The sequence below is a fragment of the Trichomycterus rosablanca genome, chromosome 12 (assembly GCF_030014385.1).
Source record: "Trichomycterus rosablanca isolate fTriRos1 chromosome 12, fTriRos1.hap1, whole genome shotgun sequence".
NCBI lineage: Eukaryota > Metazoa > Chordata > Actinopteri > Siluriformes > Trichomycteridae > Trichomycterus > Trichomycterus rosablanca.
This window is the reverse complement of record NC_085999.1, coordinates 23,063,404-23,091,160: the sequence shown is the minus strand read 5'-3', so window position 1 is coordinate 23,091,160 and position 27,757 is coordinate 23,063,404. Positions and strand designations below refer to the sequence as shown.

General features: G+C 37.8%; 1 protein-coding gene across 1 annotated transcript; it reads left to right on the top strand.

Annotated features, from left to right (window-relative positions):
- ccnyl1 (cyclin Y-like 1) lies at positions 1-27,757 on the top strand. The gene is made up of 10 exons (XM_063006424.1): positions 1-894; positions 13,072-13,146; positions 13,805-13,839; positions 13,928-14,028; positions 16,869-16,904; positions 17,007-17,058; positions 19,741-19,860; positions 22,659-22,825; positions 26,091-26,253; positions 26,833-27,757. Exons 1-10 carry the CDS (start codon positions 741-743, stop codon positions 26,947-26,949), a joined length of 1,020 nt encoding a protein of 339 aa, XP_062862494.1. The 5' UTR covers positions 1-740; the 3' UTR covers positions 26,950-27,757.

Genomic DNA, 27,757 nt, shown 5'->3' with positions numbered 1-27,757 from the left:
GTGGTGGAACAGATGGCGGCGACTGAAGACGGATACTGGCCGGTGGTGTGGAGGAGGAGATAACGAGAGGGTCCCTGAAAAGAGCATAATGGGGAAGTTTAAGCTCGAAAATTAACAATTTAGCGTTCTAAGAACGCGAGGAGCTATTCACTCATTTATTTATTAATAGGTGGCATAGTGAAGAAGCGGCGTTCACTGGACAGCTAAAAGGCCTGGACGGCTGTGGGACTGAGAACTGTAATTACCGTGCTGTGCTGTGGAATATTTACATTTATTTTACTTCATGTTATAAATGACTTTTTTACACATTAACTTTTTTTTTACGCTTACGCGCATACTCTGGATCTAAACAAAGCGAGTTAGCTTAAAGGCTAATTGTCCGCTTATTTACTAAGAACATAGCAACGTTAGCTAGCAATGTTCTTGTGCTACGTAGAAATGAATGGCCGAATCAGCTACAATGTATGGATAAATGTGTAGAGATTAGAAAGTTCTTTGATTTGAAAATCGGATGAGTCTATGAGCTGATCAGTGAGTTACATTAGCTAGATCTTATTTCCATTTGTTCAATACAGAACAAAACCACATACCTCCATGTTGGCCGGCTAGTGCGTACCGAAGTTGTCCGGATTAAGTAAACTTAAGTGGGTCGAGTCCGAATTTCCTCTGATGTGTGGATTGAGTTCAGTGTGGGTTTCAGAGGAACAGGTTTTAAACCTCAGCACTAAGTACAGTGCAACATGGGAAATACAGTGTCCTGCTGCGTGTCTCCCAGCGGCAGCCCCAAAATCCCACGGCCCATCGAGCGCATTGAGGAATACCAGATAAACGCAGATTTGTCTGAAGACACCGGGCCGTACCTACAGCACATCAGCGACCGGGAGTTACCGGAGGGTAGGTACCATCGTTCCTGTTATTGATTTCCATGCTAGAAATGGGGGCGAAATAACATATTGCTCGATAACTATCTTCCTCAATTAAAGCTGATATATTAAATGAACAGTGCTTTGTGTTTTTGTACACAAGAAAGTTGCCTAGTTCACCTGCCTAGATTGGACCATGACTAAGGATGTTATTGTTTAATGACTGATGTTCATCATATTATAACTACACTAATGTTGTCAGGAAGAGCATTAAGGTACCAACTGCATCTCTATTATTTAATTAAAATGCCTACTTAGCAAAAAAACTGTTTGCCAGTGACTCCATTAATATAAATGTTGAGCTTGCTCTGCTCTCAGAGTTTATGCTGATTTTTACTGCCTTGTCCACTACTTTATGCTGATTTTAAATAATTAAAACAGTAATACTTGGTAATATGAAACTCCGTGCCGTGTTTGTTATGATTGAATGCTCAAAGCTGGTCAGTTAACCTTAGTGTTCTAGTCTGGCTCCTCTGACTCCCTCGCCTAATATTGTTGGTCACTCTGTAAGTTCCACCATGTATTTTTCTTTCTTATGTCTAAATTGTATGGGATGCTAAGAAGCAGGCTAGTCTGTTAAAACTCACTAGTGAGAGTCATTTTTTACATTTGTGAGTATCTTTTGGTTTCCCACGGGGTGCTTGGCACACATTACTGATGTTTACTTTGCCCTTGTGGACATCCTGCCCCAGCCTTTAGAGAAATGACTTCCTATGAAGTCTAAATGCCTGGTAGGTTGCATTTATTACTTCAGCTGCTGTTACTGATACAGGCATTCCAGTATGTTCCCTAGTGCACATAAAAAACAGGAATCCCTTGTGAACCTACAGAGACCCCACTCTGATAATTGTAGGCCTGTTCATCATATACTCACCTGATCATGATGCTTTGAGCTGATTTTGAGCTGACTATATACTACAGTGGTAATACTTTAAACCAAGCAAACAGAATATAAATTAATTAATTATAAATTATTTATATAAGTTTATTGTTGAACAAATAGACGTTTATAATTAAAATGGTTTGTGTGCACATTATCGTATATTATTACACTACTATTAAGCATACAGGCTTTGTAAAATATTGTGGGGCAGATTTATTCATCACAATTATTTGTTTGACAATTGTCAGCCAAAATTTCATGATGGTGACAGCCCTACACTGAAGGCCTACAGGTTTTATCTGTAGTAACTAACATGGACATTAAAAATCACTATTATTTATATGACAATGTCAGCCAACATTTTGTGATCATGACAGCCCTACACTGAAGGCCCAAGCCCATTTGAAAGTGCCCTGCCCCATAAGCAGAGGTTATTTTTGACATGGCAGCATGGAACCCCCAATTTAGCATCCTCAGCTGTTAGAGATTGACCCTCTTTGAATGGATACATGTATGCCAAGTATCGCTTAAGCAATAAATCATTTTGCCATCTGATAAATAGATTAAATATGTTCATTAGCTATGCTTTTAGGCTACAAACTTTACGATAATTAGTTTACAGGATTGGTTCATAGGAAATTAAATGGTCTTGACCTTTCTGCAGTTGATCATTCAATTTCACTTACCTTTAAATAAATTTAATTTTTAAGTAAATTTGCCTTCTGGTTAGCAAGTCAGTGTTATTTCCAGTAAATCCAACACAGCCATACAAGGAACCTACCCCCAGAATGCCATTGCAGACATGATGTTTGGTCAACCTGGCAATGGCTGAGTTTAGCTTAACCAAATATATTCTTTTCAGCACAAGTTTGGCATATGGCATCATGGTTGCTCACTCTGTTAACACGTATTATTAATCTACATTTAAGTGGAATAACTGTGGCATTTTCTTTGGATAATTCAACATACAGATACCATAGTTGATTACATTTGATTACATGGTTTTTATATCTATTCATGAGGGTGGTATGTTGGCTCAGTGGATAGCATTGGTGCCTCACAGCATGAAGGTCCTGGGTTTGATTCCAAGGTAGAGCCCAGGTCCTGTGTGGAGTTTGCATGTTCTTCTTGGGTGTGTATCTGGGAGCTCAGGTTTCTTCCCACAGTCCAAAACATGTAAAATACGTGAATTTAAGATACAAAATTGCCCATGATGGTGTTCAACACTTAAGCTCATGAATCATGTGTAGAATCATGTGTAACTTAACTAATAAATAAGTCATAATAAAGAAATGAAAAAAATTGTAGTCACAAGCATTACTAAAGACTTGTTCAATGTAGCTTGTACATGAAGTGGTTGTGTTTTTGATAGCTCATCAGAAGTGTTGTAAAAGTTTTAAAACACTGTGAAAAGGTTTTGAAAGACACAAGCAGTGTGTTTGTATCCGAGTTTTATGTTTTAAATTTTGTCATTTTTGTCAATTTTTATTATCCAATAGCTATAATCAGTGAGTGTCTTAGCCTCCCATAATACAATATTTAACACAATATTAAATCACATTTCATGTCAAGTTTTTTATACTTTATTTAATGAAAAAAGTGTAACATAATTAACATGTCAATAATGTAAAACATTAAGATTTACATAAACACTGAGCAGAACCAGTTCAGCATCATGAATGTAGATTTTAACTGGTAGTTGGTAGCCTTCTGTTCAGATTAGAACAGTGCTTTTGCTCTAAAGAGTTGCTCTGTGCAACTACCCTTGTGCATTAAGTAGCCATTTTTACTTCTCCATTGCATTCATAATTCCCTGTCATTTGCTATGGCAGCAGGAGGGCCGAGTGCTGTTACTTGCCCACTATCACCATAATGGATTTGAAATATGGATGTGAATGGTTAACTGATAACCATTTAAAAAGGTCATTGTTTGATTTAAGCTATGGGTTAAAAACGACATTTATATGTGGGTGGCACAGCATTCTTATATTTTTAATCCATAGCTTTAATCAGACAAACAATTCTACCACACACTTTTTTTGTTTTTGGCCATTTTCCCTTTCATCTTTGCTTATTTTTGCTTTTTATTTTAAACTAATGCTGCTTGGTAGTGTTATGTAAATCATAACACTACCAAGTAGCCTACCTTTTGTAGCCTATTGTTTTAAGGCAGGCTAGTAGCTATTGGCTTGTTTTTTTTGTTTTTTCAATTATTATTTTGTAAAAGGCTGTACGAAAGCAATAACACAACCTAGAGTGTTTTATCACTAATAATATAATGGCTGTGACTACTGCACGATTGTTGCTTAAATAGCCTGTAGTGTGTGGCCACCATACTGTACATAATCCATGGTCAGCCTACTTTGTGTTAATCTTAGCTTGTGCTAGTAGTTTCACATAGCAGAGAGATGTGCATAAACGAATGCCCATAAACTTCAAAGAACTGAAGCAGTGTTGTAAAGAAGAGGGACAAAATTCTTTCAGAAAGATGTAAGACACTGATAAAGTCATACAGAAAATGATTACTTCAAGTTATTGCTGTTATGGGCGATTCGTACAAGCTACTGATTCACAGTTTTTGTTTGTTTGCAAATAAAAATTGTAGACTGATTCAGTTTGCATGACTTTTATATCAGCAATTCATAAAGGGACTCAGTTGTATGTGTGCCCCCACTTGCTGATGAGACCTGGGGGATCTCCTTCCAGACCTGGATCAGGGTATTACTGTGTTATTAGTGACGCTACTTGGCGGCCTAGAACGCACTGATACATACAGTGTATCACAAAAGTGAGTACACCCCTCACATTTCTGCAAATATTTAATTATATCTTTTCATGGGACAACACTATAGACATGAAACTTGGATATAACTTAGAGTAGTCAGTGTACAGCTTGTATAGCAGTGTAGATTTACTGGTCTTCTGAAAATAACTCAACACACAGCCATTAATGTCTAAATAGCTGGCAACATAAGTGAGTACACCCCACAGTGAACATGTCCAAATTGTGCCCAAATGTGTCGTTGTCCCTCCCTGGTGTCATGTGTCAAGGTCCCAGGTGTAAATGGGGAGCAGGGCTGTTAAATTTGGTGTTTTGGGTACAATTCTCTCATACTGGCCACTGGATATTCAACATGGCACCTCATGGCAAAGAACTCTCTGAGGATGTGAGAAATAGAATTGTTGCTCTCCACAAAGATGGCCTGGGCTATAAGAAGATTGCTAACACCCTGAAACTGAGCTACAGCATGGTGGCCAAGGTCATACAGCGGTTTTCCAGGACAGGTTCCACTCGGAACAGGCTTCGCCAGGGTCGACCAAAGAAGTCGAGTCCACGTGTTCGGCGTCATATCCAGAGGTTGGCTTTAAAAAATAGACACGAGTGCTGCCAGCATTGCTGCAGAGGTTAAAGACGTGGGAGGTCAGCCTGTCAGTGCTCAGACCATACGCCGCACACTGCATCAACTCGGTCTGCATGGTCGTCATCCCAGAAGGAAGCTGACGCACAAGAAAGCCCGCAAACAGTTTGCTGAAGACAAGCAGTCCAAGAACATGGATTACTGGAATGCCCTGTGGTCTGACGAGACCAAGATAAACTTGTTTGGCTCAGATGGTGTCTAGCATGTGTGGCGGCGCCCTGGTGAGAAGTACCAAGACAACTGTATCTTGCCTACAGTCAAGGATGGTGGTGGTAGCATCATGGTCTTGGGCTGCATGAGTGTTGCTGGCACTGGAGAGCTGCAGTTCATTGAGGGAAACATGAATTCCAACATGTACTGTGACATTCTGAAACAGAGCATGATCCCCTCCCTTCGAAAACTGGGCCTCATGGCAGTTTTCCAACAGGATAACGACCCCAAACACAACCTCCAAGATGACAACTGCCTTGCTAAGGAAGCTGAAGGTAAAGGTGATGGACTAAACCCAATTGAGCACCTGTAGGGCATCCTCAAGTGGAAGGTGGAGGAGTTCAAGGTGTCTAACATCCACCAGCTCCGTGATGTCATCATGGAGGAGTGGAAGAGGATTCCAGTAGCAACCTGTGCAGCTCTGGTGAATTCCATGCCCAGGAGGGTTAAGGCAGTGCTGGATAATAATGGTGGTCACACAAAATATTGACACTTTGGGCACAATTTGGACATGTTCACTGTGGGGTGTACTCACTTATGTTGCCAGCCATTTAGACATTAATGGCTGTGTGTTGAGTTATTTTTAGAAGACAGTAAATCTACACTGCTATACAAGTTGTACACTGACTACTCTAAGTTATATCCAAGTTTCATGTCTATAGTGTTGTCCCATGAAAAGATATAATGAAATATTTGCAGAAATGTGAGGGGTGTACTCACTTTTGTGATACACTGTACATACTGATACTGGAGTTCTCTGGCAAATGTCAGTTGAGCTGCACAGTGCTGGGCTGTGAGTATAGCTCCCAAAAGAGGAGGTCGGGCCTTGATGCAACACTTATGAAGTTTTTTTTCTGACACAACTAGCTTGCTGTAGGTCATTTTGTAGAACTTTGGTGGTGCTTCACCTGTGCTACTTGCACAAAGAATGTACCAGTCCTGCTTCTGGGCTAATGCTCTTTTAGGGTCTTGTCCAGCTCTCATGTATTGGCCAGTGACCTAGTATCTTCTTCATGCTCTTGAGACTGTGCTTGAAGACATGACAAACCTTGTTGCGATGGCATGTATAAACATGCCTTCCTGGAGCAGCTGGACTAACTGTGCAACCTGAAAGGGCTACCACATCATGCGATCTGTAGTGACAAGGACACTAGCAAAACACAAAAATAGAGAATTACTTGGGAAGGATAAAAAGAGAGTAAATTTCATTGACTTGGTGTTATGTTGTCTTAGTTTCTTAATTTTTTAAGCACTGTTTGTAATCTCTTTTTTGGTTGTAATTAATCATTTGGTTAAAAAAACAGCCAGTGCCAAAGAAAAAAACCCTGAAACGGGTATGAGGTGTAGCCAAGCTTCAGGCATATGGTTTCTTTTTCTGGCATAAAACAGACATAAAACAAAGACATTGATGGCTTCATTAGAGAACAGCAGCAATGAGATCACTCGTGAGAGAAGTGGATTGTTCCGTTTCCGGTGGTACGCACGCTGAGACTGTAGCCTAGTTGTTTGTTTGTAGCCATTAGCTAAATAACTTTTTATATACGTATATTTTAAACATATAATTTAAACGTTAATCTTCCACTTGTAGTTAATATTGAGTTTTATTTTGTCTATCGTAAAAAAAGTGCTTGTGTTTACTAACGTAAATCCGTGCTTGTTTTCGAAGTCTGTTACTAGGAAACTTCTGCTACCGGCATCCGAAGCCTGTTTTAGTTGGTTTGTTTTGTACTCCAGTGCATGAACACCTTTTTTGTCCAGAATTAAAACCGTTTTCTGTCTGCACGAAGCGCGTTTGTGTTTGGTTGTTTTTTGTACTTCAGTGCTTAAACACCTTTGTTTTGTGAGGAGTTAAAACCGTTTTCTGTCCGTAGGAAGCGCGTTTGTGTTTGTTGTTTTGTACAGCAGCGCATAAACACCTTTTTCCTTCAGAATTACAGCCGATTTTGTCCGAACGAAGCGCGTTTGTGTTTGTTTGTTTTTATATTTCAGCTTATCAACGTCTGTTTTGTCCGGAATTAAAGCCGTTTTTCTGTGACTACCAGCAGAAGCGCCGGTGAATCCAACTTAAACAGCAACTTCAATTCATCTTCTAAAGCTAAGTACATTTCTTTGTTATAATGGCCCCAGCAGGAGCTTTATATCCCTGTTCCGAGTGCAACATGTTCAGTTATTCCTTCTCCGTGTTTAGTGATAACTTTATATGTGATAAGTGTAGATTAGTTGTTAGACTGACGGAGAAGATCTCAGTGTTAGAAGGGTGCATTCGGGCTTTAGAACAGAATACTAGTAGTGAGTGCTTAGATTCAGCTGTAGCAGTCCCGAATGCCAGCAGTTCACATATAGAACCCCAGACTCCGGCATTAGAGCCCTCACAGCGGGGCGACTGGGTGACGTCTCGGCGACATAGTCGTAGGGCAAAGCACCAAATATCTCAGTTGCACGTGTCCAACAGGTTTTCCCCACTCAGTGACCCACCCGCTGAGAAGCCTGTTAATGTAAGTGCTCTGGTTATAGGATATTCTTATATATTATAGGCTTTACCACCGCGTTAGTGTAGTGGCAGATAGTGTTAAATGACTACCCAGAGCCAAGACCAGGCAGCAGACAAACAGGCCTAACCAACTGTCTGCGAGTCGCAATCGAACGTCACCCGAAATCCCTAGCTCACAAACCATTAAGACTGTATCTGTTTACCGTGGCAGGTGTAAGCCAAAACAAAATCAAAAAGTATGTCATAATAACTTAATTAAAATTAATCTAAATGAGTATCATAAAAACACTAGTAAGGCTAAACTAAAGTTAGGACTTCTAAACATCAGGTCACTTGCATGCAAAACAGTAATTGTAAATGAAATTATCACAGACAATTGTCTTAGTGCACTTTGTTTAACCGAGACCTGGGCTAGACCTGATGAGTTTCTAGGTTTAAATGAAGCATCTCCTCCAGGTTACAGTTATGAACATAAGCCACGTCTTAGCGGTCGTGGTGGAGGAATAGCCACAATTTATGACAGACATAGGTCTTACTGTAAAATCATCTCCCATAACAAACTTGTTTGAAGTTCTTATCTCTGACATAGCCAATAAATATTCATCTGATAAAACTAGTATGTTTAAGCTGGTTACTGTTTATCGACCCCCTGGTCCTTACTTCTTAACGAATTTGCTGATTTTCTTTCTAAATTATCTTATCAACTAAAAAAGCTTTAATTGTTGGTGACTTTAATATTCATTATGAGGATAAGTGTAATCCACTCAAAACTGCGTTTGACTCTATTTTAGAATCTTTAGGCATCACCCAAAATGTAATGGGACCCACTCACCGCTGTAAACATACCTTAGATTTAATACTTACTTATGGTATAAACATAGACAACCTGGTAATTGTACCACAGAATGACTTAATCTCTGATCACTCTCTACTAATTTATGAAGTGTCCTTATCCAATAATATACAGCAACCACATCGTTTTAAATGTAAGCGCACTATTACATCTGCAACTGCAGCAGCGTTCATAAACTGCCTACCAGAATTACCAAATATACCAGCATCAGAACCTAAAGAACTAGATCAGGCAACTCAACAAATAGAGACCGTATTGTGCACAACCTTAGATAACGTAGCCCCACTCAAAACTAAACTGATTAGGGAGAAAAAAACTTGCTCCATGATACAATGACCACACATGCGCACTTAATCAAGCAGCACGGAAATTAGAACGCAAGTGGCGTCTCACTACACTGGAAGTATATAAGATAGCATGGAAAGTATAAACATGCCCTTATAAAAGCTAAATCTTTATATTATTCGTCCCTAATAGAGAAAAATAAGAACAATCCTAGATTCCTTTTCGAGACAGTGTCCAAATGAACTAAAAACGTAAATGAAACTGAATCTAATATACCACCACCCGACTGTACCAGCGATGATTTTTAAAAATTCTTTAATGATAAGATAGAAAAAATACGACTTCAGAGTGAGAGTGTGTCACCTGCCAATGTTAAGGTTGAACTCGACTCTAGAAAATACTAGAAAATACAGTAGGTGTTAAAGGACGCGAACTCTCTTGGTTCAAATCATATTTGACTGACCGCTCTCAATTTGTTTATGTAAATAATAAATGCTCGGAAACTACAAAAGTAAAGTGTGGTGTTCCACAGGGGTCGGTACTTGGACCGCTATTATTTACACTCTATATGCTTCCACTAGGAGAAATTATTCATAAACATGGCATAAATTTTCACTGCTATGCAGATGACACACAGCTGTATATATCAGCCAAACCAAATGATACTGACACAATCAGTAAGATAGAAGATTGTGTAAACGACATAAAAAACTGGATGTCGTGTAATTTTCTTTTACTTAATTCAGATAAAACCGAGGTTTTACTTGTTGGCTCTAAAGCTGCAAGAGACAAGTTGTCTAACCTGGTGCTGAACCTAAACACTTTCTATGTTACTCCCAGCCCAGATGTAAAAAACTTAGGTGTCACAATAGATTCAGATCTTTCCTTTGATACACACGTCAATAATATTACTAGAGTTGCTTTCTATCATTTGCGTAATATTTCTAAAATAAGAAATATACTATCTGTTAATGACGCCGAAAAACTGATCCATGCGTTTATAACTTCTCGTTTAGATTATTGTAATGCTCTTCTAACTGGATGCTCTGGTAGATCCATACACAAACTCCAGTTAGTTCAAAATGCAGCAGCTCAAGTGCTAACTAGAACTAGAAAATGTGATCATATTACTCCTGTTCTATCGTCTCTACACTGGCTGCCAGTTAAATTCCGCATTGATTACAAAATACTTTTACTAACCTATAAAGCGCTACATGGTCTGGCTCCACAGTATCTGAGTAAACTTATTAATCACTACAACCCAGCGCGTCCACTTCACTCACAAGATGCAGGGTTACTTATAGTTCCTAGAATTAAAAAGATCACGGCTGGTGGAAGAGCATTTTCTTACAAAGCTCCACAACTTTGGAATAATCTTCCTGCCTCTGTTCGGGATTCGGACACAGTCTCAATGTTTAAGTCTAGACTAAAAACATATTTATTTTCTCAGGCTTTTGATTAGTATAGACAAAGGTGCAGAGCTTGGGGGTTCTTGGTCATAGAAACTTGTGGTGATCAGGGATGTTGGGTTGCTGTCGTTCTGCCTCTCTTGTCCTATCACTCAGGTTTGATGACGGTGGGGAGGTGGACGCTGATGTCCTATGAAAGCCTTCATGACCTTGTTACCTGCTCGCTCTCCCTTTTAGTTATGCTGTAATAATTAGAGCTGCCGGAGTCTAAAACTCTCTGTAAAACTTTTTTATTCAACTAGCATTGTACATTATTAACTAAATTCTCTATTGTTTTACCCCTAGGGCATTCTGATGGAAACCTATTTACCTGCCGAGGTTAAGGATTGAAGTCGAGACTCCAGTGCCAACGATGCTGCTCCTGCCGGATGTGACGGATCTGGAGTAATTGCACCAAGAATGACAAGAACTCACTACAGACTTTATTGAAGACTAGACCGAATAACAACTCAATTATTATTTATTTATTTTTATATTTTGCCAGTTATAACTTTTAGTTCATTTAATTCTGTGTGTGTATAATTTGTGTAAATCCTATTTATTTAAAGTATCCTCCAGACCACCCTGCTGAGTCTGGTTCCTCTCAAGGTTTCTTCCTGTAATTTTCAGGGAGTTTTTCCTTGCCACTGTCGCCCTCGGCTTGCTCAACAAGGGTTTTTGTATCTGTTGGTCCTGGATTTTGTAAAGTTGCTTTAAGACAATGTCTATTGTAAAAAGCGCTATATAAATAAAGTTGACTTGACTTGACTGTTTATTTACGGCTTGGGGCTAAAATATTAGCATTTTACTTGTTTAGCAGTCTGCTTTTTTCTTAGCTGCCTCTGCCTTTTTTATATGAAAGCCAATGAAAACATACTAAAGCAGCCATTCCAAAAAAAGGGCCACGGCACCCACTTTTTCCTAAAATGGAAAGTGTGTATAGGCCCTAAATGCCTTCTCTGTGACTAATTTTATGACTTGGCCTGAAAATATTTTGCTGTAATCTGTGAGTAATGTTAAAGTTAAATTACTAATGTAATTTTACCAAACACATAAATCCTCAAATGTTTAAAAGTAATATTGTGTTAATAACTATTGACAACTGTTTGTTGTATTTACATGTTGATATGTCACCCACTCCACCCTGCCTGCCCTTTCTGTTTCACCTTTCTGCCACACTTTCCATTACTTTGTACATTTGACCCCAAGTATTTAAACTGCCCAATTTCACCACCTCAACTCTTTTCAATTTCACCTTTTCAACGCCTTTCCTCTCATTCACGCGCATGTACTTTTTTTACTCCTTCCTTAGGCTTTCCTCAACCTGCTCTCTGCAAATCACAGTGCCATTCATGAACATCATAGTCCATGGAAACTCCTAACTAACTTTGTCCATCAGCCTGTCCGTGACCATGCAAACAAGAAAGAACCTAGGTCATTGATTCAGTCCCAAATCCATGTTAAACTAATCCGTCATTCCTACTGCACATCTTACTGCTCTTACACTGTGCTTATCTTGCACCACTCTCACATAGTCCTCTGCCACTCCCAATTTCCTTATATAATACTCCTCTCTCGGCACTCTATTATAAGCCTTCTTTAGGTCCACAAATGCTCAATGCAACTCCTTCTGACCTTCCCTATTTTGTGGTGCACTTTGCTGATATAAAACCATATTCCTATTCACAAAACCTTACCTCATGTCTCAGCCTAGCTTCCATTACTCTTTTCCAGATATTAATGCTGTGCCAACTTTATGCATCTGTATTTACTGCAGCTCTGCACATCACCCTTGTTCTTAAACATCAGTGGCATTATGGTTCTTTACACTCCTTAATCATCCTCTTCCTTCTTACATTCCAAGATTTAGTTAAAACTTCAATGTCTTCTCTCCTAAACATTTCCATGCCTCCACTGGTTTGTCTAACTGGGCCACCTGCTTCTCCATTCTTTTATTTCTTGCTACCTCCTTGCTCATCCAAGGCACTCCCTGTTTCACTACATCTATGTCATCCAACCTTCTTCCTTTCCTTCTCTCTTTCTCTTACATTTTTTTTAGCTCCTCAAACTACTCCACCTTCTTAATACAGTCTCATTTCAGTACATACTCCCATCAACATCCTTATCATTCTAACCTGCTGCATATATTTCCTAGCTCTATTCCTCTGACTGGCCATTTGGTATAAGACACTTTCCCTTCCATACACTTTTTTCTTAGCCTTTGCCATTTCTCTTGTTGACTTATACCATATCTTCTTGTACTCATTTTGATTTTACTGTCTCGCTAGAGATCCCAGTTGTTTTGCCAAATGTTTCCTTCTTAAACTTTCCTGCAGTTCCTCATTCCTTCTGCTTAGTAAACTAGTGAATGAATGAGTCACACTACACAAACAATAAACTCTTATAAGGGGGAGTTGGCTGAATGCAAAAAGCATTACAAGTTAAGCCATTTAATTATTGGTGAAAGTGTGATCATGATTCTATAACTGATTGTGTAGTCACTCTTTCTTAATTTGAAATATTGCTACTCTTATCTAATCGTGTCTTGTTTTTTTTTAGATTTAGCTTTAGAGTCCAACCCTTCAGATCATGCCCGTGCTAGCACCATCTTCCTCAGCAAGTCACAGACAGATGGTAAGTGGTAAACAAGACACTGCACAAAATATTTGAATTTGTTGAACCTTTATTTTACCAAAATGATTTACCCAAGCTTTACATGTTGCTTTGGCATTTGCAAAAACTGTGTTGTTTTGCAGTTAATAGAAATACTACTGGATATAAATCTAAAATTCTCTTATTATTATTATTATTATTATATTTAAGAAAAGTTTGAACTTGGTAAATTATTCAACAACTACTTAAAAATACTGTTTCATTAAAAATAATTCTCATTAAAAAGTTTGTATTCAAATAATCTCTTTAATATGTGTAAGAAAGTATCTAGTGACAATGAAAAAATCTACTACAAATTTCACAAAGATTTAGAAATGGCAAGTCTACCCTTGTTACATTGGGAAATTAAGTGCAGTTTTCTAAAAGGAATTGGTGGAAAAAAAGAACTACGATGCTTTAGACATCTTGAAACTGTATATGCCATTGTCTTTGCAAACACAAAGGTAAGTATTCATATTTGTTTTTGCATGTTTTTTTTTATTCTTTTTGCACTAAAATATATTAAACACTTAAATTAAATACTTGTTTTCACTTACTGTAATTAAATGTAGCACTACCAACCTTTTTTTCAAAATTTGCTCTAGTGGCTGTATATTAACAGTTTTTTGTTTTGTTTTAGTCCGGGACAAGAGGAAAAGCAATCATATAAATCATGTAAGTAAGCTGAATACACATCTACTGCAGACATTATGTATTGGAATGTTTTAGTATGGTTAATAGTAATGGTTAATTTGTTTCTCAGGTATCTCCTGGTCTACTCTCCAAAAAATACAGCTCCTGCTCTACCATATTTATAGATGATAGTACAGTTAGTCAGCCTAACCTTAAAAGCACAATTAAATGGTAAGTACTTAGAAGCAGTGCACGCTGCATTTGGTCTTTTGACTTGTAGTCCCTGCCTTTATAATTTGAGTGTATGTTTATGTTTTGTTGTATAATGTGCATCAGGTCCAAAAATAAACATTGACTTCTGCATAACATTGACTCTGCATATCAGAAATAGTTAGACAGTAGTTAGTTTAGTTTGTCTGTTGTCCAGCACATAAAAGCAATATCTTTATCTTTCATGAAGGCCTATTTTCATCTTGCATTTACAGTAGAAAACACTATAGATGTTGCCCTTGTGAGCTGGCAATTACTTAGGAACATAGGAAATGCTTGTAGCCAAAATGTTATTTCATGTTACTTTTAAAATGCATGAACTTCTAAATGCAAGTTCTAAGGCTGTGGGGGTAGAGTGTCTACAATAGCTTTGTCCATTTAATCTACCAGAAAGAAAAATTTTCCAGTGTTTCCTTTAATCAGTTTTATTGTATTTTTGTAAATATATACACATTTAAAATTTGATACCTGCAACACGCTCCAAAAAAGTTGAGACAGAGGCATGCTCATCACCTTTCCTATTGTTGATAAGGAAAATGGGGAAAATACCAACATAATGGAAAAAAAGCCATAATCATCCCCATTTCAAAACTAGGAAAGGAGCATAGCATCCCCAAATAACTGTTGTTTTATAGCCCTGACCAGCTGTATTTGCATGAGGAGAAGCAAATATCAGTGCAGCTTCAGGAATGAAAGAAGTACCATAGATCATCTCATACGGCTGAAAACATATGTCCACGATTATAATTAAAGAAAATATAAAGTCTGTTTTGATTTGGAAAAATTCTATGAAAACATGATAATATTGTACACTAAGATTTGCACAAGATAGGACTGCAGAGACAACTACCCTTCATATCAAACTTTCTCTCAAACTGGACATTTAAAGTAAGAATAAACATGACCCTGTCAAATTTACATACACAGGATTTGGGGGTACCCCAGAGTAGCATTCTCTCTGTAACTTTTTTTTTTAGCATTAAGTTAAACAGCATCACCCAAATCATTAGACCAGATATATTATGCTGTCTATATGTGGATGCTCTTTGTATATTCAGCAGGGGGGAGAAACATGCCAGCAATAGAAAGAAAGTTACAAAATCATGAACCACATCCATAAATGGGCACTAAAAACGGATTTAAGTTCTCCAAAACAAAAATACTGTGCAAACATTTCTGCCATCTAAGATCCCTACAGCCAGACCCAGAATTCTTCAAAGATGGAAACAGCATTAAGGTAGAAGAGACAAAGTTCCTTGGCTTAATACAAGACAACAAACTGTTCTCCATACGAGGCATTTTAAGATTGGATACCAAGAAATACGGAACATTATTAAGTATTAATAAAAACAGGATGGAAAGCTGATCACACTATTCGTACAGAACATTAACAGAAGCATTGTCTTTGGTGCAGCGAGAAAGTTAGAAATAAACACTAGATGCCTTCCACCACCAGGGACTAAGACTAGCCTAGGGTGCATTCAGAATGGCCCCAGTTTAAAGTTTATATATGGAAACAACTGAACCTCCTCTAAACATCACACATTACAAATCTGTTCTATGATACATAATTAAGCTCAAATCAAATGAACATAACCCAGCTGAAAAAAGTGTATCAGACACGTAAAACGGATTAGCCCAATGTAAAAAATCTCATCATCTAGACTTTCTAGCCAAGGTGCACCGTTGCCAGTCCCCACCCAACATTTATTCTTAGCCTTGCTAAAAATCAGGTTAATGACACATCCCTTGGAATACCAACAAAAATTAATAGAAATAAAAAATAACCTCCCCAATCACAGAGCAATATATACAGATGGATCCAAACCGGAATCACAAAATGGCATAAATATCAACCCTAAATTTGTCGATATTAACAGTATCCACCTACCAGACCAAAGCCCACGCCCTGCAGCTTACGTTACAAAACAAAAACATGTTCTGAATCAAAATCCTGTCAACATGCCTTGAAAATAGTAAACACATCACCCCACAGACATGGACATCTTCACCAAATCAAACACACTATGGGAACAACTATTTCACATCACCTTCTGCTGGATGCCAGGCGATTTCTGGTTTCCTGGAAATGAACGTGCAGATAGGATGGCAAAAAGAGCCATAAAATAACCAACTGCTATATTCCACCATCGGACATCAACTCAAATGGCAAACAGAGTAGAACAAAGAAACAAACAAGTCCCACAAAATCATCCTCATCAAAACAAGATGAGCACACAAACAGAAATCGGCAGGACCAAGTAATTTATACAAGATGGCTTATAGGTTATACCAATCTCACACACAAGCATCTATTAGCAGGTGAAGCAGCACATGTGTCAACCTTTCAAATTACCATTGACAATAAAACATATCCTAATTAACTGCCCAGACCTTAAATAAAAATATTACGCAGAAGAAAATTCTTTAAGACCTTTTTACCAGAACAAAATACTAACATACAAAAAGCATGTTATGTTTATGTAAAGCATTTATACCAAAACTCAGTTATTTCAGTATGATCATAAATGGCAATAAATATATGGCTTAAATGTAGTCATAGATGCTGATATGGCAGTAAAACCTAAAATACTACTACTCTTCAATAAAGCAATTGCTTGAACAATGAAAACCATTATACACGTCATCGTTTTAGGTCCAGTGTGCTGCATTATAGAGCCAAAACAACAAAACATGCTATTGTTTGTATATTGTTTAGATGTGGGACTTCACTGTATGTATACAAATAATGATTAGATCTGCAGTGTTTCATTTTGTAATATATTTTTTTCTTTTTTCAGCGTTACATTAGCAATATATTATCATATTAAAAACAGGTATGTGACAATTTTTTTTACAGTTTCTAACACAGTTCTTTAATGCTGTTATGCATTTTAGAATGGGCTATAAAATGTTAACATGAAATTTGTTACTTGCAGAGACTCGGACAGATCGCTGGACATTTTTGACGAGAAGAAGCATCCACTTTCTGTAAGTCAAAGTCACTTAAACCTTAACACCTGCCATAGAGTCTACAGTACCCTCCACAATATTGGCATTCCTAGTGAAGATTTGTAAGGGGGATTAAAAAAATAAACTTTTTGGTGAATTAGGTAAATCTCACAATAAGGAAAAATTCTTTAATTATTGTATAATTAAATTATTCTTTAATTATTGGCATCTGTGCATTCCATACCTTGCATAACCTTTTTTTGGCCAATAAAACACTTAGTCATTTCCTATTGAGACCATTCCTTTTTACAGAATCTCACCAGAGTGTCCAGGCTCTTAGGTCCTTTCTTATGCACTCTCCTCTTTACCCTACCCTACAAGTTTTGTATAGGGTTTGGATCAGGAGGCAAAGACAGCTTGATTTTGTGTTCAGTAGGGTTGGGCGGTATTACGGTATACCGCGGTATTCAAAAATGGTGACGGTATTTTTTAAATGTGAAGCGCCAAATTTCTGCTTCAGGTCGACCTTGAAAACTGAGACTTTAGGACATGCGCGCATCCACAGTAAGAGAGGGGTGGGAGGGGTAGGCGGTTGGAGCTCGCTGATTGGCTGTGGGGTGCTCACAGAGAGACGAGTGAAGAGCCACACTGGCTAGCGTTAGCTGTGAGCTAACAAGCAGAAACTGAATAACGGCTCGTATTTAAATTTTTCAAAATCAACATTTTTTATCAGTTCAACCGGAAATGAACACAAGCGCGTGCATGCCGCACATGTACTTATTTACTAAATATATTTTCAGTGTAAATCGAGCACAAATGTTGAGAAAAAGGAGCAAACAATAATAATAACGTTACGCCCAATCCGCTGTTCTGACTCTTGTCTGCCATAGATTTTCCTGCCTATGTAAGAACTATTTTTTCCTAAATAAAAGCGCTATATTAAGAAAAAAAGAATGTCTCACCTGTCGTGTAATGTGAATTATAAAATATATTGTCTGGCCCTTTAACAATGTTAAGTGCACTATAGGGCGTAGGGAGCGAGTGTGTAGGGAATAGATCGGATTTGTACCGTTTCTGTGCTCGTGTTTTGCACTGAGCTTGTGTGACATTTAAAGTAGCGTTCTCGTTAACCACTCAAATGTTTGGACTTTGAATTATTTTAACATTACTTTACATCACCGTCATCGCAGCATGAACATTTACATTCATATTTTTTTGTTACGGTATAGAACTTAATTCTGTATTACAGGCATAACTAATCGTACACGTTCATACACTTTTAAGAAATATCTGTAACTATAAACTAACCAGTTAACTTTTGAAATATATTGAAGTGTTTAGCCTGCTATTATTCTGTTTTGTGTGGGCAGAGAGAGATTACAATGCCAAAATGTTGTGTTAATGTTTGTGGTAAAGTGTAATTGATACACATGCATTTATACTTATGCGTATTTATTATAGATAAGATAAGCAATGTTTGACGTTCAGATTGTTAAATCTTTTTATAATAAAACATTGAAATATTGTAATTACACTCAAGTGTGTACTCTGTAAAGTTTGTCCCCCCCCCACCGCGGTAATACCGTATACCGCGGTATTTCCTGAAGACGGTATGACGGTATGAAAATCGGCAATACCGCCCAACCCTAGTGTTCAGTAAATCATTTTTGGGTTGATCTGGACATATGTTTTGGATCACTGTCCTGCAGGAAGGTCCAGTGACAACCCATTTTAGTTTCTTGGTAGAGGCAGACAGATTTTGAATTAAAGAGACGAGTCATTATCTGATTACTGCTTTAAAGTTTACAGACACTCTGATCAAAATATTGGGTGCTCAAGTGGCGCAGTGATAGAACAAGCTAGCCCACCACTGCTGAGATTTTAAGCTTTTGAGTTCTTATCTCAGTTCTGCCATTGGCCGGCTGGGCACAAACATGATCAGCATGATCGGCCATTGGCCGGCCGTATACAGACATGATCAGCTATATCTGAGGAAGGCCGGGCTAAAAGGATTTCTCATTGTTGCTGCAATTTCAGCCTCTGCTGGCTGGTCGATGAGAAATATACCCTTGCAGGTAAAAAGAAGTGGTTGGTAACTACACATGTGTCTGATGGCACATGTTGGCTACATGCTGGGTAGGGGTTTACAGCAGAAGAGGAGCTACATTTGAGTAATTGGATACAATTAAGATCTGTAAATAGAATTAAAAATAACATCATCTTTTGCGTAGTGAACTTGAGAACGTGCCAAACTGTAAACATGAACCAATGTTTTATTCTAGGTCCCCAGCATTACACTTTATGCTACACCTTAATCACAACTATATGCAAAGTAAATAAAGTGTTAAAACTAAAAGATAAGCTCTAAAAAAAACACCAATTCCTAGCTTATTAATGTCATTAAGGTAAAGATTCTAATTTGTATTTGTTAGGTAGAAACACATGTACCATTTTATTAGCAGCTGTTTTCAAAAATGAGTCAATTTTTTTTCCTCTTAAGTTTCAGCTATTTTAACCAGCAGAGTGCTTTAGAGCTTCTAGTGGTTTCCCCTCAGAGTACACTATAAGGCTGATCTCTAAGTTGATTTAATTAGAATGTTTCAGTTTTGTATGTAGAACTGGTATTGTAACTGTAATGCATGAAGGGTGCATGCTACTGCTCATTAATTATTATTATTGATGAGAGCATTTAATAACTGCTAATCTGTAATTTTTGTGCAGAGGGAGCAAGTTCCAGATGATTACTACAGAACAGACCCTGAACACAAACTCATCTACAGATTCATCAGGACACTGTTCAGCGCTGCTCAGCTCACTGCTGAGTGTGCCATTGTCACACTGGTAAGTGTATAACAACCAAAATATAAGCTTTCTGTAATAATGGCAGATTTATATCCCTGTATTTCTCTCAGTATTATTTAAATATAGAATTAAAATATGTTTACTTACCTAACGCAGAGTATGTACAAATTAAATATGCAACTTTAAACTCAAAACATAAGATGCAGCAGTATTCAACCCATATATCTGACATGTATAATACCAGCAAATGCTAAGTGTTATGATGTAGACAACTAACACCAGCAGTGCAATAAGTTCAGAAAGCTTTAATATTGTATATTGTGTATTTACATTAAGTAAATTAAGTAACATACACGTATACATTGATCAGCCATAACAATAAAACCATCTCCTGGTTTCTACTTTCACTGTCCATTTTATCAGCTCCACTTACTGTATAGAAGCACTTTGTAGTCCTACAATTACTGACTGTAGCCCCATCTATTTCTTTACGGAATTTTTTTTTAGCCTGCTTTCACCCTGTTCTTCAATAGTCAGGACCCCCACAGGACCACCACAGAGTAGGTATTATTTAGGTGGTGGATCATTCTCAGCACTGCAGTGACAATGACATGGTGGTGTTGTGTTAGTGTGTGTTGTGCTGGTATGAGTGGATCAGACACAGCAGCACTGCTGGAGTTTTTAAATACCGTGTCCACTCACTGTCCACTCTATAAGACACTCCTACCTAGTTGGTCAACCTTGTAGATGTAAAGTCAGAGACGATCACTCGTCTATTGCTGCTGTTTAAGTTGGTCATCTTCTAGACCTTCATCAGTGGTCACAGGACGCTGCCCACGGGGCGCTGTTGGCTGGATATTTTTGGTTGGTGGACTATTCTCAGTCCAGCAGTGACAGTGAGGTGTTTAAAAACTCCATCAGCATTGCTGTGTCTTATCCACTCATACCAGCACAACACTCACTAACACACCACCACCATGTCAGTGTCACTGCAGTGCTGAGAATGATCCACCACCCAAATAATACGTACTCTGTAGTGGTCCTGTGTGACCATTAAAGAACAGGGTGAAAGCAGGCTAAATAAGTATGTAGAGGATCTGATGGACTACAGTCAGTGATTGTAGAACTGCAAAGTGCTTCTGTATGGTAAGTGGTGCTGATAAAATGGACAGTGAGTGTAGAAACAAGGAGGTGGTCATAATGTTATGTCTGATCGGTGTATATACACATTGTAGACACAACCCTGTATATTAAGTACACCACAGTCATATTGCTTGGATAATTTCTTCCATATTCTAACAACTGCCCGGCAGCTCTATCCTCAGCACCCTTTTAATATAACTCCTATTCCTCCTCTGCACATTCAGAGCACACCCACACCATCTCAGTCTCTCCTACTTAACTTTGTCTACAAAACATCCTACCTGTGCTGTCCCTGTAATTAGTCTGTTCCTAATCCTGTTCATCCTTGCCACTTCCAATAAGAATTGCAGCATATTTATCTCTGCCATCTCCAGCTTCCTCTTCTGTTTTTTTGTAATCCTTACAGCTTAACCTTTCCACCGCCCTTCCCCTCAATCATGCATGTGTACTCTATTTTACTGCAGCTAACCCTCATTCAGTTGCTCTCCAATGCATACCTACATTTCTCCATGCTCTCCTCAACCTGCTCCCTACTGTTGCTACAAATCACAATGTACTTAGTGAACGTCATAGTTCATGGAGACTGCCTGACCTTGTTTGTCAGCTTGTCCATGACAGTTGCAAACAAGTAAGGACTCGGAGCTGATCACACTGTCCTTGTACATATCTTGCACCACCCTCACATACTTCTCTGCCACTCCTTATTTCCTCATACAATGCCCCAGCTCCTCTTTTAGCACCCAATCATAAGCTTTCTCTAGATATACAAACACACAAGGCAACTCCCTCTGGTCTTCTCTACTTCTTCATCAACATTGTATCTGTGGTGCACTTTGCTGACATAAAACATCATTTGCCTAGAAATGCGGTGTTCCTGTGCTCTTTCCTAATGAGTAAAACTCCTAGGTTGCGTGTTTAAATTAAGCATGATCGCAATATTGTGGCTGAATGGTGTATTGTGTGATTAATGGTTCATGCAGAGAATCCTGGAATTGAGTATAAGTGTCAAAAACCAGCACAATAATGAGTCTAGCAGATATTGGTAAATTGTTAGAAAGACTGGGTTCAAAGACATACAGTTGCAATCGTAAATATTCAACCCCCGTAAAAGGTATTATGTGTGTAGAATATACAACAAGAAGTGTTCGTGAAAGGGAGAGAATTTTTATTGAGTGATACAGATCATTTTGATTATGTAAGTTGGCATAATCGAGTTTAAATAAAATACATGTAGTTCTCTTGAAAAATGTACATGTGCACTATTTTTTTACTCTTAGACTGTACTGGACTGTAGTGGAACATCCTTTTGCCTTGATAACCTGTAAATGCAATTTTAGTAAGTGCTAAAAAGGTTTAAACACCTCTCTTTGCTCATTTTTTGTGCAAAAGCTTCCAGCGCATTCAGATTCACTTAAATAGATCGACATGAATATCAAATATTTAAAATACTGTATTTTAAATCCTGACGCCTGCACACTCAGTTCTGCTATTGTCCACCAGAGAGCAGCAGATTGTAATTAATAAAGCAAGCCACATTTGCTTAATACAGTAAACATCTAGCAGAAAACAGGAAACCCACGAACAATTACACCAAAGCAGGCACTGAATCTAGTTTGCAGCTTTATGTATATTTATAGTGCTGAAATAAAATGAGAGAGGTTAAGCATATAGCTACGCTTCCCCGTGTGCTACAGGTGTATTTGGAGCGGCTTCTGACGTATGCAGAGCTTGACATCTGTCCATCCAACTGGAAGAGAATTGTACTGGGAGCCATCTTACTAGCCTCCAAAGTGTGGGATGACCAGGCGGTGTGGAATGTGGACTACTGCCAGATCCTTAAAGACATCACTGTAGAGGATATGTAAGTGTGCGTGTGTATGTGTGTGAGGGAGAATGAGGTAAAGAAATGTGGATATAGGTAACATGAGAACAAAGACATTTACATAAATAAAAGCACCAAGACAAAGCACAAAGAACACATCCTTTCAGCTTTTCATAATTTCAGCCATGCAGAAATACTAAGCTATTTAAACCAAAACACAGCATTACATGTATCCACAAACAAGACTAATTTGCACGGTTTATATTAAACCCTGCCAAGACACTTTTCTTAGTCTACATTGATTTAGTATGAACAAAACAACGAGATGAAAATGAGTTTACTTTACTTACGTTAATTCTTCTTTTTAGTTCATTTTAGCAAAATAATAAAATATATATATATATTTAGGTCACAAAAATGTTTTGCTGCAAATGTCTAAGTTCTTCAGGAAAAAGATTTTATTGTATATAGTGGATATTGTAATAATCTTTTTGTTCAGCTTTATTGACCCTCAGTATAATACAGAGTAAAATAATACTAGCTGTCATTTAACATTATTTCTCAATTGATCTATACAGTTAACATTATTTCATGTAAATGATTTATAAAGAAAGCAGTTGATTAAATTAAACTACAATGCATTTTTGTGTAACGTTTCCTAATTTCCCATCATTACTGATATCACACATTTGTATCCTTAATTTGGGAAAGGTTCTGTTTTTTTAAGTCCACTTGATTTATTGTAAAAATGTTTTAAATCATGATGAACTATAATTTTACTTAGTTCTCGCTTATTGTTCCCAAATTAACATATTAGTTCTGAACAAATTTCTGCTATTAAAGGCAATAGTTCTATCTAAAACAGGGTTAATCTATTGCAAGTGTATTAGTTGGTTCTTGGCTGCAAGCTGCAGTTTTATTTAGTAGAAGGTCCTCGTGGCTCTTATCTGTCTGTTGGTGTGTCTGTCTGTCCATCCATCCATCCTTTGTTCTTTTTATTTGTATTGTTACCACTGTATATCTGTAAGGCCATGTTTCTGTTCTTCTGTCCTCTGTCAGCTCTGTTTTCAGCAGTTCTATTGAAGTTGGCTTTGTGAGTCTGTGTGTTGTTCAGACATAAGTGCTCTCAGCACCCCTACATAATGGTCCAGGCTCTCGCCCACTCCATTTGTTGCCCCTGGAGACCAGTATCCCCCTTGTTCTTCCCATCTCCCACACAGTGTCCTTATGTATCTTTTCCCTGTAGCATCTGAACCACTGTGTTTGGGGAGATAGCTCTTCACTGTTAGATGTATTAAGATGAAATGAGGATGGTGAAAAACACTGTGCAGTCTCTTGTAGTGCAACCATTCTTGTCACCTGCCCTTTTAACATTTTAAACAGGGTAACACAGTTATTTCTTAATAATAGAAATGGAGCACTACAACTTGTTTCTTAGTTATGTTAATAGTCCTCTACAATGCATAGTAAAAACAGAACACTTAAACTATCTCTACATTGTAGCAATATTAGTCAGTACACTATATGGTCAAAGGTATATTGAGCTTAGATGTTTCAGCCACATCTATTGCTAATAATCATTCATATGCTGCCAACCTAATATTATTATTATATATGCATATGCCCTCAACCCTATTAAACACTTTTGCTGCTCACAATGCCTTTGATGGCTAAAAATGGATCAGAAAACATGCCTGACCTGGCACGTGATATGTTAAGGGCTGCATCATTACACCAGCCATTGTGAAATTATTACACAAAATTTGGAAGACAATGCTTCTCTATCCATATTTTTCTGTAGCTTGTGCCAGTGCCTTGACCAGACATTAGGAGTTGCTCTTGCAGCAACAAGGTGCAGACTTTTATTGTCAGATCCAATTATTACAGTGTGCTCCAAATTTTAATCATTCTAATAGAACTCATCTGAAATAGTGATTAAAAAGTATTTGGATAATTAAGCTATTTTACACTGTGAACAGACAGGCAGGCATGACACAATTATTGATTACTGTTCCTAATATTATGTAAAGAGATCCACATGTTTTTACATAGACTTAAAGCATAAACCAACTTCTTCTAGTTGAGGGTTTGTCGTGCATGCTTTTCGCTGGAATATTTACTTACTATTTTGAATCTTACCCTGGTGTCTGTATTTCCTCAGCTGACTTCATTTTGCTTTCTTTTTTTACGGTCCCAGTTTTTCTTATGTTTTTAATCTATATGGTTGCTTCACGTGTCATTACTCTTCTGGCTGGTGTTTGGCTTAACAGGTTGGCTAACACATCATAGTAAGCAAGTTGGAATGTTTCTCAACAGAGCTACTGGATGTCTGCTGTTTTTTGTGCTACAGTATAACTGTGGCCGGTTGTCTAGTTCATCACTGCTAGGCTATGGCATTTTCTTATATACCTGCACAACTATACAGTATTGCCTTTCATTGTCTAAACTCTGCTACGTATATGTTATATCAGTCATTTGGCATCTCTTGTGATCTTTGCTTTATTTATAGCTCCTTCAGAAATCAACTTGCCGTCTATTACGCATCGGGCTCTGCCATCCCTGCTATTGGGACAAATGAACATGACCAAGAAAGTACTGTCCATTCCAGCACTCGATCATCTTTGAACCACAGGCTGGCATTTAGAGCATCTTTATTAGGAAACTAGTCTTACTGTTCATTAGTTATACTAAGCTCTGAAACCCTGGTTCATGCTTTCATATCACCCGCTACTGCAACTTGCTTATTTGTGTCCCAAACAAAATCATTGTGCCCCAAGTCTACACTGGTTACCTGTCCCACTTCATATTCAGTTTAATCTTCCCTATTGGCATACAAATCTCTGCATGGTTTAGGAAGAGCCTGTTTAACTCCTCCATACTTTTTTCCCTGCTCGAACACTCAGGATCCTCTCCTCTGATACAGGGTATTTATTCGTCCCAAAAATTGCATGGGTCACTGTTGGAGGCAGACTTTTTTAGCATCATGGCCATCAAATGGAACACGTACACCAATCCTTTCGTGGATGTCACTTTTTTCTCTCCAAACCTCGGCTTGAAACTTGCTTCCTTTTGCAGTACTTGCATTCCTCTGTTCACTGAAGTTTTTTCCACTTTTCATTAATGTAATGTAAAGCGAGCTTGGTTATGAGAAAACTCACTATATAAAATAATTTCTAATATTATTGTTTTATTTTTTAAGCAGCAACATAAATGTATGTTTTGCAACATTTAACATTTCAGGGCAATGTATTCTTAGTAATTTTTTGATAGAAATAGTAAACATTTCTCTTCTTACCTTCATCAGGAATGAGATGGAGAGGCATTTCCTGGAGCTGCTACAGTTTAATATCAATGTTCCGGCCAGTGTATATGCCAAGTATTATTTTGACCTGCGTTCGCTGGCTGACGACAACAACCTGAGCTTCCCTCTGGAACCTCTGAGCAACGAGCGTGCTCAAAAACTTGAGGTAAAAATAAAAGTAATCATTTACTGCATGTCTGTGCTACATGGTAGAAATGTTTTTGGTTAGACAAATCATCTTCTTTAATGCATGTTTTGAATTGAGAGATTCAAATTAACAACGAAATACATAAAGTGGATAGGGACCTAAACTTGCTGTGATCAAAAAATCTAATCAAACCTAGTGTTGTTGCCTGTACACGATACTGTGGGAGCCCAACACTGGCTGCTCAGATCAGAGAGCTGTTTGGTGGTCCAGTTCTTCTTGATCAGATTGGAGGTTTTATCTTTTATACCCAATCAAAATCATGTTACTTGATTATTCAATAACCATTTTGAAATGCAATCAACTTGGTCAATCAAAAGTAATTTCTTTGTACTCTTAAAGTTGTGGTTCTTTCAATAAAGGTTCAAATATGATCAAATTACAGATTTTTTTGTAGTATTTAAGAAGAAAAGAATTCATGTACTTTATAGAAATATAAAAATGTACTCTCTTTCCACATAGCTTAAACTTAAAGAATTAAAGAAGTTTGCAAAAAGGAATGATTTGATTTGGAACACTGACTGACTGTTTCTGATGCAGGCTATTTCCAGACTGTGTGAGAATAAATACAAAGATCTGAGCAGAGCTGCCATGAGGAGATCCTTCAGCGCAGACAACCTGGTGGGCATCCGCAGATCCAACGCTGTGCTCTCCTAGACATCTGATCTCAGACTTGCATTGCTTCCCACCTTTCGGTAGAGACTTTTTCACTGGCCCTGATTCTTGTAACAACCAATGACCTACAACAAAAAGTGACTCGAGTGTCTTTTTTTCTTTCTGTTTATATTTTGCTTACTATGTAGGCTACTAGCTGTGAACTTGCCAGTTTCAAATTGAAATCAATTGCAGTTGGATTATTTTAAATAAACACTACATGAAAAAAGGTTTCTCTGTTTGACAGATCTGCTACTGAGCGGAGTTTTGGGACTGCATGAAAGATGACATGTTTTATAATATACGGTATAATGATTATGATAAATGGATGGATGATACAGGATGGTTTGTGCATAGAAAATGTTATAATTAATTATAGGCATGCAGTGCCAGAAAAACAGCAGGCTGCATTGTTTTTGCTTGATTGTTTTTTTAAAACACTACGGGTTCTACAAAACCAAACATTCATCATTAGACTTAATTGTAGCAAGCATGTGAAGCCAGATTTCACATTTCACTGACTAATAAAATAGGTGCACACAAGCTCTTCATTCCAGATTGATCAATAAATATGACTTGTATACTTTTAACTGTCCTGTGCTGTGCCACCCATTTGCAACTGTCTGGAGTTATTTCATTTTCATTTCATGCCATGCCAGTGTGGCTTTTAACCTTCAAAGACCTGCCAGTAGCTGAATTGGCTACTCTAGGTGGGCATGGGAAAATGGTTAAGTTGTGCTCCAAGATAGACAGGTGCATGGTCCAGGATGTATCTAAAATTAAATAAAATACCTACTGCTTGTTCTTAATA

Bases quoted from the DNA above. Each gene is read 5' to 3' on its own strand.
- ccnyl1 (XM_063006424.1), top strand. From the start codon at position 741: ATGGGAAATACAGTGTCCTGCTGCGTGTCTCCCAGCGGCAGCCCCAAA. The intron at 14,029-16,868 runs GTAAGTACTTAG...TTCTTTTTTCAG, and splicing joins CTTAAAAGCACAATTAAATG to CGTTACATTAGCAATATATT. The intron at 22,826-26,090 runs GTAAGTGTGCGT...TACCTTCATCAG, and splicing joins GACATCACTGTAGAGGATAT to GAATGAGATGGAGAGGCATT.